General features: G+C 42.3%; 1 protein-coding gene across 1 annotated transcript; it reads right to left on the bottom strand.

Moving 5' to 3' along the window:
* Positions 1 to 6,340: 6,340 nt before the first annotated feature.
* LOC115054749 (uncharacterized protein C11orf87 homolog) lies at positions 6,341 to 6,765 on the bottom strand. The gene has a single exon (XM_029520110.1). It carries the CDS (start codon positions 6,755 to 6,757, stop codon positions 6,341 to 6,343), a length of 417 nt encoding a protein of 138 aa, XP_029375970.1. The 5' UTR covers positions 6,758 to 6,765.
* Between the last annotated feature and the right edge of the window lie 7,772 nt (positions 6,766 to 14,537).

The raw sequence follows: 14,537 nt of genomic DNA, 5'->3' as shown, positions 1-14,537 counted from the left end.
GTGTGGGTTTGTTGTTTTCTTGTTTTTTGCCTGCAGGCAATTTTTGTAGTCTGAATAAGCCAAAATTTACCTTGTCACTTGCCAAAATATGCCTTTTAAAATGCGGGTGTATATGTCAGATTTCCCCTTTCTATTTTGTATGAATGAGTGGGCAGAACGTTTTTATTCAAAAGGGAGTATGGCATGCCTTACGCACAGGATTGCATGTTGCAAGGTTTTTTGCTGTAAACTAAGGTGAGCATACTTGTAATTCAACTGTCAGAAAAATGATGCAGTGTCCCACAAATGGATTACTATACAGGACATGAAGCCATGCAGCCATAAATCAATGGGAGCGCCAGCCAAGGCAGCAGAGCCATCTATCAGTAATCTCATCTTTAAGCGCGTCTTCACTGCAGGAACCTTCAGAGGTGAGTATTTACAGGAGCCGTTTTCAATCCAAGACAACATTATATTGTTTGTGTTGAGTCTGTGCTGGAAAAAAACAAAAATAATGAGAGTTCAGAGGACGTGCAGTGATTTTCTACATGACAGGTAAGAGGACATTCCAGTGTAGTGGTGTGTTTCTCCTAAGATCAGAGTTTCAGTCTTTAATCATAGACTGTTTAAAATTCCTCTCTCCTCCAGATAATATCCGTAACATGCATCTGAAAACTACTCGTATAATATTTGGATGTTAACAAATGCTACAAATGTGTATATTGAATATTTTGAAATATAAAGTTAACAAAGGGCTTGCCTTCATTAGGTTTCCACAAACATGAGTAAATGAATGCTGGATGTGCGAATAAGCATCAGTTAGTGAACAAGTTAACCTTGGCAACTTTTTAAGGTGATTATATGACAGTGTTGTGTCTCCACCGTCCCAAGGGGCAAAGTTTGAATGTTGATTGCCTTTAAACTTTGTGTCAAAGACCTGGAGGGCTGATGGCAAATGTCTTTTGTGACCCATAACTATTCCTGAAAATTAAGAATCTCCTTGGAGAAGGCAAATATCAATCAAAGAAACATAAAGAGCAAAGAAGGTCATTTGACAGTAAAGCCCACGAAATTCTCCTTCCTCTGGCCGCCATACCCGATGACCAACACATGTGCATTGCCTTCAATAGAACCACACTGACTAGCAATCGTTAACAAGAAAGGTGGGAAATAAAACAGTTAATGATCATATAATTTGTACATTTCAGTGGCCAGCTTGATATCACCTTTCTTAAATTGTTAATTCCAAGTTTCCTAAAAATGAATGCATCCCTTTGTGGTGATTATTGTGGTGATGGCTGTGTCAGTCATGGCTCTGGTCAAAACGATGTCACAAAATCACAAGAGTGAGGACAAACAACTGTGGATTTATCAGGTAGTCCGGTAAAGATGTTCGATGGCCGTGTCAGGAGATTTAAGAGGAATGTTTTCACCACAGCTGCTAAAAAGCTGTGATTTGACATCCCTTTCTTTGCCCACAGCACAGTGGAGGTGCTTGTCTGAGTACTTAGTAACCTCACAGCAACAGCTTGAACCTGCAGCTGCGAAGCACATAAACAGACACCAGTGGTGACAAATCATCTACCTGGAACTGTGGCGGCAGGGGTGAGAACAGGAACGGCGGCGTCCTCTCCTCCTGACAGCGAGCTGTCACTTGTCATCTCTCTAAGCCGAGCAATATACAGTACATAGCCAATCTGCTAATACTGCTCAGTGGAATAATCAGAGCGAGGGCGACGCACCTCATAAAGGTGTGGAAGCTGTAACTGAGCACAGGCCTGATTCATCCTTTTACCTCATGAAATGTTTCAGTTCCTATGGACTTGTGCGGGAAGATGCAGCCTGCGAGTTTGTCCAATCTATAGTGCAGTGGGCTGTGAAGTGTTTATCACTCCAGTTTTTTATCTTCACCCATGCTGCTGTAGTTAAAGTATAGCCAGTTGGAGCCTGATGCTTCACAGCAGAGAGGTTGGCAGGCGTTCTGGCAGGGTGTTAGTTTTATATTGAGTGCAACCGGAAACCCATTAATTAGTGCACCCAGTGGTTTACTTGCCAGGCCTTGTAGGAACAACCGGAGTTGTTCTGCTGTTATTTGGAGGAGGCCCAAATCGGCATCATACAGTCTTGATTCTCCCGTTAAATATTGCGATTCTGAAATCTTTCTCTTCCTGCAGTAATAATTTAAAGGACCATGCCCATTTTCTTCCATGTTTCTTGTCACTATCTACAGAGCTGATGCTGTATAATTTATAATAATGCTCACCTTCTCCAAAGCAAGCAGAGAGTGCAAGTCTGTGTTCAGCTAACACGCTGTCTGGCACTTGGTGGCAAACAAAAGCCAGGTCTGCCAACTCAAACAAGCCTGAGGTATCTGCATGGTGAGCTTCATCAATCTAAGGAAGGGAAGTCAATGACGGTCTGGAAACACAACCAAAAGAGAGGTAAAAGGCAGCGACAGCTGTACAGGATCAACGGATTCGATTTTTTTTATTTTTTTATTTTTTAAGGAAAAAAAGATTTGCTGAGTAAGACTAAACCACGTGTCAGAAGTGAAGATTACATCTATTGCTTTAATAATAACAAGAAGAGAACATATTTAAATGAAATCTAAGCTTTTCTAAAAGCCCGTCCTGTTAGTGGCTGCACCTTTTTTTTAAAAATGTCAACTGTGCATGATGAGTGGCACAAGGGAAAAGGCCAGAAGATAAAATAAATAAAAGTACATATAGATTCAATGGTTCATGAATATTAATCAGATTTAATAATGTTATGTGGGCTTACTTGAAGCAATGTACGTTCTATAAACTGACAGGAAGTTGCTTTAATTGACCCCCACAACCGTTATACATGACGATAATAACACTGTAATAAAAAAAAAGCAAAACGTCGGACCTCATCCGCTGACTGGCCAACCAAAACCCCTCACGAAGTCTGTGCAGCACAGAGAAGTACTCATGGGACAACAGCAACCCTGAAAACTGGCCTCATTAATTCTAAATGAGGTTATACACAATAACTAGGCTATTCCCACAGCAAACTTAAATCACAAAAAATCTTTCCCTCTGTGTCTCCACTCCTTACGTGTGACAATAAATAAGCAGTCCTAATTCACGTGTCCCCAAATAATTGTGTAATTCATTCCCAACCGGTAACCACTTCCCCCATTAGATGTCAGCCACTAACCTAAATCTTTCCTTATCACGTCTTCAGTGTTCTTCATCCGTTCCTGGCCGTTGACTGGCATTGATTTCTAGCCACTGGCATTTTTTCATTCCTCACTACTGATCTCCATCCATTCTTAGCCAATTACCTTCATCTATTCATTGCAACTTACCATCAGTGACCATCATCCAGTCCTTGGTATTGACCTCCACTCATTCTTAGCCATTGACTCCAACCCAATCTTTTCCAGCGACCTCTCTACTTCATCCATCGATCTCCAGCTGCCACTATTCACGTATATACTGATAACTTCCATCCATGCATGGTCTCTGACATCCATTCCTTTCTTCTGACAGCCAGTCAGCTTCATCCTTCATCCTACCTTGCCATGAATTGGAAGAGTAGTTTCATTCCCCAAACAAATAAAAATCACAGCCACTAAGTCAACCAGAGAGTTCTGTATTCCCACAGGATGGCCAGTGGGAAGAAATATTATAATTGTAACTGGTCAGGATGTCTATGTACTCTGTCTTTTTATGATAAAACATGTATGAAGTTGTGTATCCTTATCTATAAAATATCTTGGAGGAAACATATGTTATAGCATAGAATGCAATCATCTCTCATTGACTTTCTTCCAATTTCCCTGTGAGGACAAATGCTTCATTTCTGTTGCACTTATGCCAATGGGGTAAGATAGGCAGGCAGTCTGTCAGTGCATCTTCCAGAGCTGGCTCTTTGCCAAAGACTACTTCATATTCCCAGGCCTTTTTGCTGAGGACAATTTGGAACATGGTGTCCTGGTTCCTGGCCAACACACTGACTGATGCTGATTCACTTCTACTGACCTCCAGTAAGACAGGCAGCGGCGGTATCCAATGCTGAAACTGTTGAGACTGAGAATGGCATTTCTATGGATACCCTTCACATCAGTAAGTCACGGAAATAATATATTATTCAAATTATTTATGTGGTGATGGATTTTGCAAATTCTACAGCGCTCCCTTGGGAAGGTCATTTGTGCGTGTCTAGCAAGCCAGGTTTATGCATATTTCTCAAAGTCACCTACACTGTGTAATATTGGATTCACGGTAGGAACATTTGGCCTTTTACCTGTAACACCATTTCGAGTCTATTAGTTAATGGTCATGAGGCTGTGAATCTTTAAGATTACTGACACATTCAAAGGATTACCATAACGTAAGTATTTATTTATAAACTTTGAATATTACATATTTTCCTTTGATAAGGCAGATTATATGAACTCCAGAAAGATGATGCTAATGTAAAACATTCCAGCTCTCATAATGGCATACATTTACAGTGAACTCGTATAATTAATAACACTGAATTTCTATTCAGCCCACTATGATGTGATATGAAGGATCATAAAAGAAAAAAAGATTGGCTTGAACTGAAGCCCTCTGTTGGAAGGATTCTCAATTTATTACATTTCAGAGAATACATTAAAAATACTCATAAATAAAAATACTGTATTAGCGCAAAAACATACTATCTGACACGTTAAAGAAAAAAATCTTATGTGCATAACTACAGCAAAAAAGTCTTGCATCTTGTCAGGCTAACTAGAGCTACCTACAGATGTCTAACAGACATTGGAGGACGGTACTTTCTGCAAATATGCTAAGTCACTTAATTCAAGGAAAGAATACTATGCAAACAAATAAGCTATTTCTATAGCCTATATGCAGCTTTGCACTGCCTAACAGCACCACAACATCCATTATAGTCTAACTACATACTGGTAGTGTGTCAGAGGACATGCCAAGGCAGATCAGCCAGTCATTAGGGTCTGTATTGTGTCATCAACTCTTAACAATTGAACACAACTCTGTGTCACATCCCAGGGACAATTTAAAGTTTAAAGATCTTTGAGGTTTAAACAATGTTTTAGGCTTGGAAAGAAGAAGAGGTCCAAAAGTCAAAGCAGGCAATAACTTTATACAATCCCATAAAGAGTTATTGGTTGGCTAAATACTAGTTTAAGATGAAGGAGTGTGACCACATTGCTAACCTACAGACGGGTGACAAATGAAAGGAAAAACCAACTAAAATGGCCTCAGGAAGTTGCGGAGCCACCATGTGCTGCCAGAACAGCATCAACGAGCCTTGGCATTGTTTAGACCACTCTCTGGAGCTCTGCTGGAGGGAAAGAGCACCATTCTTCCTAAAGATATTCCTTCATTTGGCATTCTGACTATGGCGGTGGAGACGGCTGTCTAACACGTTGGTGTTAAGACAGCCGTCCCAAATCTCCCATAGCTGTTCAGTAGGGATTAGATCGGGTGACTGTCATTGTTCATGCTTCACATCGTTTTCACGCTCGTCAAACCATTCAGTGGCTGCTCATGCTCTTTGAGTAAGACTGCTAACCTGGACGAGACCCCTTCATCACGGGATAAAGGTGATCACTCAGAACAACCCTGATTTGATAGGTGGTGACCCTTCCCTCTCAGGTGACAAGTGGCCCCAAAGCATGCCAGCAAAAAGGGCCCCCCTCCCCCCAACGTCATAACAGAGCCACTGGATCCCCCTTCCTCTGACGGAGATGAGTCATCTGACCATATCACTCTTTTCCTCATCTGTGTGGAGCCTTACTGATGGTTTATGCACCACCGAACTCTCAAATGGGCATTTATCTTGGTAATGGGGGGATTATGTGCTGCCCTCAGTACATCCCTCTCTGTGGCTGTCTACAGACGGTTCTTGCTGAAGTCTGATCACGTCCTGCATTGACAGTCTCGCTCACCCGAGGCAGAGCAGCCGTCCCGCCTCTCCCTCTATATTGCACTAATGCACTAACGTCGCCATCCTCACCACCTGTTCCTACTGAAACTCCAACCAGCCGAGCTGTCTCTCTGACATCTGTGACACAGAATCTGAACCGACTAGGTCTGCTCGTCGCTTTTTAGAGCCCGGAGGTGAATTGAGGAGAAACGTCTGCATTCCTGAAGCGTCTCCGTTCATTTGTTGGGGTTTTTCCTTTAAAGTGTCGCCCATCTGCTGTGTGCCGCTGTAGTACTACTAACCTTTAGGCCTACTACTCTGCATTTACTATTTTTACATGTTTTCCTGCTGTTTCTAAGTCTACAAGCAGCAGAGGTGGGTGTGGGAGTTCTTTGTGCCTTATTGCTTTTCCTGTTAATTCCACAGTCTCATTCCCTGAAGTTGCACTAAGTTAGCAGTCCACAGGAACCGCCTCGTGCGGCGCCCGTTCGTCCTCCGCCTCGCCGCCGTCCGAGCTCCGGCGCGCGGGCTTCTCTTCACATCTCACCGGCCGGACGATGACGCACGGCCTCGCGGGCTCCCCGCTCGCCCCGGCGCGCGCGGGGCTGCGACTGTCGCGCTCGTATTCCTCCTGCGCGCGCTGGATCTTCCGATTCCGGAGCTTCCTCTTATGGAAGTGGAACGTTGCCAGGGAAACGAGGACGATCCCCGCGAGCACCGCCACCAGCACGAGGAGCGCGAGGGCGGAGGAGAAAGGCGGAAGGAGGCTGAGCTGCTCGGCGCAGGTGCCGTTGTTGGCCTGGAGAGCCCCGTTGCAGCGGTGCAGCGGCACCGGCAGTCCCGAGGCCTCGGCGCTTCTGGCTGTCATCCGGTCCGGCTTCCCCGTCCACGTCTGTCTCTCTGACCCCCAGTACCCTTCGTGCTCTCCGGGCTCAGCGCGGCGACACCGGCCCGCGCATGTGGTTACCTGCACCGGAGAGAAGACACATGACACTCACTGCTCCAGCTCCAGAGGAGACAGCCCCCCCCCCCCCCCCCCCCCCACCTCCACCATCACAAACCCCCATTTACTGACCCCGGCTGCTGAACACAAAGCAACGCGCCCCCTTTCAAACAGTCTCACTGATCCACCGGCTTCATGCTGCTGCTCCGTTAGATAAACGGAAGATCAGATACCAGCCAGGCACAAAAGGCTCCGCCGTCCACCGGAGCCTCACAGGCCTGTAAGATGTTACCCGGGACACGCAGCAGCGTTTAGGACCGGAGAGTCAGCTTTACGCAGAGGATCACGCAGCATCTGTCACATCGCAAGCCCCTTAGAGCCCGTTTCAGTAAAATCAGGAAAAGAAACACGGGCTTACCTGATGAAATAGTCAGTGTGGGGAAGTCCGTGAGTGGAGAGCCGATGTGTAAACGGGAAAACTGGATCTGGGTGACGTATTTCATACACTGTGATGCTGCTGCTGATGCTGAGCTCCGATCATCCAGGTCTGCCGCAATCCGCTCAGCGTGCATCCGGGACAGGTAGATTAGATGCTGTAAGCAAAAGAGGGGATAGAGTAAAAAAAAAAAAAAAAGCCTCCCAGTGTATCAAAGTGTGTTTGAAGAAAGGCGATTACAATAAGAGCCGTGTCTCTGGTTTTCCTTGAAATCCGTCCCTCCTCCGGTCATCCGCTGCTCCACTCAGCATCTGAATGAAGAGCTGCGGCTGCATTAAAGGTCCCGTATACCAGTCAGCTGGCAGGGCTGTGTTTTCTTTTTCCCTCCTTCTTTTTCAGATGGATTCAGTGTATTACAACGCCCCCCCATGTGGCATTATAATTGCTATATTCATAAACGAAAAATAGGAATTTCTACTTCATTGAATAAACAGAAGTGAAATTTGTTTCAATATGTCACCCTCATAACCATTAGTAACCACTGGCATTCCTGAGGGTGTGGCCAGTCAAATGCTGCAAACATGATATTCAGAATATTCAGCTTAATATTAAGCCATGCCTTAATTTGGGCCAAACTAGTGTAGGAATGTCAATGATGAACCTTTTCCTCAGAATCTAAGAAAATTAAAGTTAAGTAATAAATGCCTATTCACCATAACCACATCTTGTCTTGATAGGTATTTAGTTTGAAAGGCATGAGGGATCAGACATCAGTGTATCTATTACAAATTTACAGCAAATATTAATATTTGCAGTAAACAAAGCCAAAGCCAATGGTGCCTTTGAAAAGCCAAGCTGTCAGAGTAACCTACACCAGCTATTCTGAATACATGCTGTAAATTGGATATTGTTTAAGTTTTTCTAAAGCAGCTTCACAAGAGCTTAGCCTTTGTTGAACTCCATTAAAACGTCAGACTGTCTCAAACAGACATCACAGTTGGAAAAAGCTACTACAGTCTAGGCCGTTTTCTCATTTCCAGCCAGAATTTACTCAAGATCAAACTGTGGATTTTTTTGGCTTGATGATGATGAGTGATCTACTACTTGATAACGGTCCTCAGAGACTTAAGTCATGACATTCAGTGGCCTGTTGAATAAGTAACATGGCACTGTTAAGCAATTGGCTTCTCATTCAATCTAATGAAGGCAATGTCTATCTTATCTCTTATTTTTACAGAAGAGATTCAATGTAGTGGTAAAAAGTCATTTGAAATAATGAAAACCAGTGATTTAGATCGCCACTAAACTGTGCTCAGCTCCTCTCTCACTGGAAGATTACTGCAGGCAGTGTGGCATGCGCTCCAAATATAGAAGTGTGGGTGAAGGAGATCAGAGTGAAGTGAGGAGACGTTTCTACAATGAGGACACACCTTGACCTGCTGAGGGCTTAAAGTCAGTGACATCACCTTCCTCTCCATTTTGAGCTGTTATGACTGAGCATATCTGCAGTAGCTGATTTTCTCCATGTCATGTAAAGACGACATACTGAAAGGTTGCTCCTTCTGATGGACTATGTCTTATTTCCTCGTGCTGCATTGCACAGAGTAAGGTGGGGGGTTCACAGCTGTAAAATGTTAAAACATTTTTGGTGACCTGCAGGACCTGTGCTCTTTCTGTGCAGTCGACATATTGTCCCTGTATCTGCAAGGGTTCCCTCCAGGTTCTCTAGCTTCTCCCCACAAAATAACTGGTGTGAACAGAGAAATACACAGGAAAAATGATCTTCATCTTTTCATCTTTTTATGAACTGTATTGATTTCATGTAGGAGCCAACAAATTGTAATACAACATGCATCCTGCATGTTAGCTGTAACCAGACCAGCATGTTAACAACTGCAGCCCCCTCTCTTGGATTCATGTGAAATTGACCATTTCATTATCACGGGGACGTGCCAACAACACATTCATCTTCAATGAAAATTCGCCACAGGTTTCACTGCAGTACAATCCAGAATCATCACACATGCATGGCAGATTATCTTGTGACATGAACATCTTATGCTCACTTTACTTCGAGACTATCACGCTGACACAGGCTGCTGTTACTTTCCAAAGCAGGAAAATCTTATTCTTTTTTTAAATTCTTTTAAAATATTTTTGAGTTATAGCACATGGATGTATGTTTGTTATTGTATTGCCCCCTGAGCTCCCCACCTATTACGTTTATATACAATAATACTATATAATTATTATACCATTATAAGTCATGATTTGCAAACACATCTGATGATCTGTAAACCTCCTTAACTCAGACAAAATGTTCAGGATTGTTTTCCATCATCTTACCTTTACCTGAAGCAGCACAGCCCCATTAGCACATTACTTTCACTCAGGATGGGGAGGTGCTGTTAGGTGTTATCCTCTGGGAACATTGAATATCTGTGCAAAATGTCTTGGCAATCATCCTACAGCTAGAAACAAAAGCTATTGAAAAAAACAAGATTGTGCGCTTAAGGTTTCTTTAAACCTCCCTATTACTGTTGAGAACTGAATCTTTGGGTAGTCATCATCCATTGTTCAGGTTCTCCTCCAGACATTTACACAATGGAAGAAATACTCTGTTAAGATCACTATTTTAGTTAGCATGGTGAGGAGGGCATGGAACTCAGTTGTGTGTTTAAGCCTCAGTCAAGAGTTTATTGCGACTTTTTAAAGAAATATTAGACTGCTAAGCATAGTTGGATCTCAAGCACCTCTATATCCTCAATGGAAATGGAAGACACGTGATCCCTTTTTCTCCTCAAGTCCACCACCAAATAGTTGGCCCTGGTGATACTGAGCTGTGGGTGACTCATTGCACACCTCTGGACAACCCTGTTCACAACACTACTGTATTCAGCCTCTTGATCCTTGCTGAATTACACTGAAGGATCATTGTTAAACCTACCAACCATTTTACAGGAATGTCTCCTCTCTGACTTTTGATAAATGTAAGGATACTTAGATTTGTATAAAATTCTCCACCATTTTTTTGCACAATTAGTAAGAATGAGATTATTTAAGGACCGTGACCACTACAGGGCGATACAATATAAAACATATAAAATTGTAAAGCTTAAGTAACACGGAATATATCAGAAATTAAATCAGAATGCAGTTGTGATATCTGTCTTGTGTGTCCTAGCAGGCAACATATGATGACACAATAATAAGCTTGTTGGTGATTTGATCCCTTGCTCCAAACCATGTTTCAAATTGCCTGTACCAACTGTACCATTGTTATATGAGTGAGCAAATACGGTAGAAATGCTCCACGTTTAGATAGAAAGCCAAATGTGGCTTGTCCTTTAAGTCAGTGTGGATGGTGAAGTGTTATGAAGTTATCACTTTGAAACACTGTTTGCAGCAGCCTCAAACTGTCAGCAGGGAGTTCAGAGAAATGCTGCCCTATAGTAATGTAAGAAGATTTTTCCCCCCAGTGTCTTAGTTTAAGCAGATTACAATGTATGTAGCACAAAGTTGAAAACACTCACTTATTTAATCACAAAAAGGACACTGTGTGCTGTTTTACATTGGCAACACAGAGTGTCTAAGATTTTTACAGTAATTTCCCCAGTTCCGCTTGTGGACATACTCCATCACCAACGGGGCTTCATGAAAAATGAATGGCCTTAGAGGGAATGAGGGTCCTTAGATGATGAACTCACTGTAGATAATGTAGAAGTGCATACTGAAAGATTTATATAAACTATTCATGCACAGTTTAAAGCAGGGCATATGTTTGGGGGCTGTTAAACGGAGAGTGATTATAGCACTTATTTTAATATTCATACATGTCCATTAAACTGCCCAGGTCAAATGGACCCATATTGGATTGGAGACTGAACAGCAACCACAGAGGAGCCACTGTTACTCATTTTCATAACCTAGAAATAAATGAAATTATTTCCATTTTTATAAAATTTTCAAAGCAAAGGCATTCCGGCGCCCTAGGGTTGAATAAACTCAATATAAGATATAAAAACAGGCTACAGAAAACAAGTAGATGCATTTCCTGGCAAGCCTTGGTTTGCTACTGTGACAGAGAGCATTCAAGTTGAAACAAAGAAATAGTCCAAGGTCTTTGAAATTAAATTAAAGTTGCTCAGGGTATAATCCAGCCATATCAAGCAAAACAATTATTTATGTTGAATGTGCAAATGAAGATAATGGCGCAAATGTTTAGAGTTTCACTTTGAATTGGTGTTAACACTCGTGAAAAGTGACAGACAGTGATGGAGTAGTTGTGTAAAGAATTAAAAAAAAAAAAAAAAAGAAAAAAGTTTAAACCCTGTCCAATTTCACACCTCTGCACACTGTACACCTCCTGCTCAGCCCCTAACAGCAGTTGGTTTATCAGTGCTTTTTCACTGCCTGCTGGGGCTGGAAGCAAAGTTGATGAAAGAGTGAACCACAGTAAAGCTGTCAACTATAAAACCAAAACAACAACCTGAAAGCTGCTTAAACACCCCATCGAGGAGAGGCGAGACACAGAGTTACAGTAAGCTGTAATTCTCTGTTGGTTTTCACAACCAAACAATTTTTCCCACCACATGGTAATTTGATCGATTGTTAATATAAAAATATTGACTATTGCAGCTTGAATGGATCTCGACAGGATTATTTGGATACTAAAAGTTCATAAATACTTATACTTAAGATGATTAACAACTTCATTATAAACCCAAAGTCTGGCTGCAGCCACATCTTCTCTGTCTGAATGACACTGTACATCATGTGTCTGCATATTATTGAGCCTATTCTCCAGCGCCAGGCTGTTCTGACTGCAGCTTGTGTTAATCAGGATTATTAACTGTAATGAGAGGGGCTTGTGGGCCAAAATGCTTAACATATTGATATACACACTGCTGCCCATTCAGTGTGTGTGTGTGTGTGTGTGGATTTGTGTGACGTTATGCATCCTATGAAGGAACTGATATCTTTAAAGCTGCAGGCCATCTTCAGGCAGGAGCAATCTTCTTAATATTCATTCCACACACAGACCACGGCTTTCTCTGCAAGTATCTGTCAGCAGAATTTCTAATGAAATGCACAAAGACCAGTTTGCCATGCATGCACTCAAGCATGCACACGCACAGACACAAACACACGCGCACAAGACACAAACCAACTTTCCTTTCGTGCACTACAGAATTGGATTTAGCAAAAAATGAATGAGCATCCTGCACACACAGAGAGGAAACGTCTGGGATGAATTGATTTTCCCTTGTTCCTAATGATTGCTCTGTCCCCAAGCAATAGTGTGTGATGAAGTGTGTGTATTTAACGTAAAGATCTGACAGTGTTGTATTTTAAATGAAAACATACAACCTCCTTGGATGGTCCCTTGTGAATAAAGGTAAGTGGCTTGAAAGCAATTAATGTGGACTACTTAGTTCTCTAAAATTATTTTGACTTTACTGGATCGTAAAGTCTGCCAGCAGTAGTAGTAATTAGAGTGGAGTTAGAGACAGGAAACGTGGAAAAGGTGAAGGTTGTGAGCACATGCCACTGTCACTTGTTAAAGTCAATGTTGACAGGGAGAAGCCGTACAATGACCAAAATCTTTTCCAATTTCCATAAGGGTGGGGAAGAGGTGCTTGGAAATAGACTTGAAACAATGTGAACCTGTTCCTTAAATTGCTATTGATGGTTTGTCTGAGATGTGCTGATCGAGCTCAGTATTGACGAGCTCTCCAGTTGATTGGTTACACACATTTCTCAATATTTCTTCAATACCCCCTCACACAGTCCTCTGAACCAACTCATAGCCCTGCATGATAGTGACGCAGGCAAGACGTTAATACGTATGACAGCATGACCTAATTTCCCCAGATCTTTAACAACAAGGAGGCTCAGAAGACCATTAAAAAACATTCACTGCCTTTGGTTTACCGAACACCTTACCAAAAGGGTGATCGATCCAGGATTCCCACCTGCCTTCAAAGGTGTCTTGCCTAAGTCTGTAATCAATATAGATATATAATGTGTAAAATGACAATTGCGACATTGTGTAAGTGCTCACTTAGAGTGATTATCTCCTCAATGTGCTGCTCTCAGCTCCATAGATTTACTGTTATGGCTCTAAAAGAATGATTATGCTTGTGTGTACAGCTAGATGTGTAAATAGATAAGTACAAACTAAAATGATTGCTCCATTAATATACATAATAAGTCTGTGTTTTGTTTACAACTTGTCCCTTTGTGGCCAAAAACAAAGGAGAGATTGTAGGTCTGAATCAAATATTAACTTTTCTCGGAAATCAAATCTTGAATGGTCTCTCCGAAAAGGTCTTCATGGTGTTGCACACACACTGTGTTGAACATCTGTATTTATACACCTCACCAATCATTGTGTGTAATTGGTGGACTACTGAGATGATTTATTTTGGATGAGGCTGCTCAAGGTCTGACAATGCTGTCCACAAGAGAAAAGCCACGAATTCAGTAAGCAGGCATTAGTAGTCAGTTGTATTTATTTAATGAAAGTTCAAATTCGTATGAACAGCCTTCATTTCACAGTTTGCTCACTGACATGTTATTGATCTTTCCTTAAACTGGTGGATGGCACGTCAATAGCAGTTCACTTTTTACACACACCCCAAGGCATTATGAGCATTTTCGGGGCTGTTTCCATTTACACGCTAGTCCATATGAATAAAACCCACACCTTGCTCAGCAGTGATCACACCCACAGTTGATGAACAATTCTGTTCCTAAGCAACTGATCCTCTCTGAGTTGAGTTTGCATGTTGTCTGTGATTCCTCCAGGCACTCCACTTTCCTCCCACAGTCCACTGACAGCTGAGCCGGAGTGAATATTTTAAAGTGCCCCAATGTGTGTTTGTGGGTGGTCTGATAAAGCGGGTGAATATCTATAGGTGAGGGTCAAAAGGCTCCATCTCTCAGAGACAAAATAAATGTGGGCTGGTGAACGCATTTTCATGTTGGCCTCTTTTAGCAATTGTTCCAGTGTTAATGCATCTACAAAATAAGCAAGCAGGCTTTATATTGCATGTATATTCCTGAGTGGTTTGTACAGAAAAAGGAGGCTCAAATGGCTTTGGAAACCTCCCGTCCTTGAGAAATTCTCTCTCCTAAAAATGTGTAAAACCCTGACACTTCCCCTTAGAGGTTACAGAGTCCAATACGTGCCACCATAATGAAACTTTCTGAGGAAAGTCAGCCTGGCTCTGTAGAGTCCCTTACAATGGAACAGAAAACTCATCT

Source organism: Echeneis naucrates, chromosome 14 (assembly GCF_900963305.1).
Source record: "Echeneis naucrates chromosome 14, fEcheNa1.1, whole genome shotgun sequence".
NCBI classification, from domain to species: Eukaryota; Metazoa; Chordata; class Actinopteri; order Carangiformes; family Echeneidae; genus Echeneis; species Echeneis naucrates.
The sequence above is the reverse complement of the archived record's forward strand: the minus strand, read 5'-3'. Positions and strand labels throughout refer to the sequence as shown.

Excerpts from the sequence above, each read along its gene's own strand:
- LOC115054749 (XM_029520110.1), bottom strand. The coding sequence starts at position 6,757 with ATGACAGCCAGAAGCGCCGAGGCCTCGGGACTGCCGGTGCCGCTGCAC.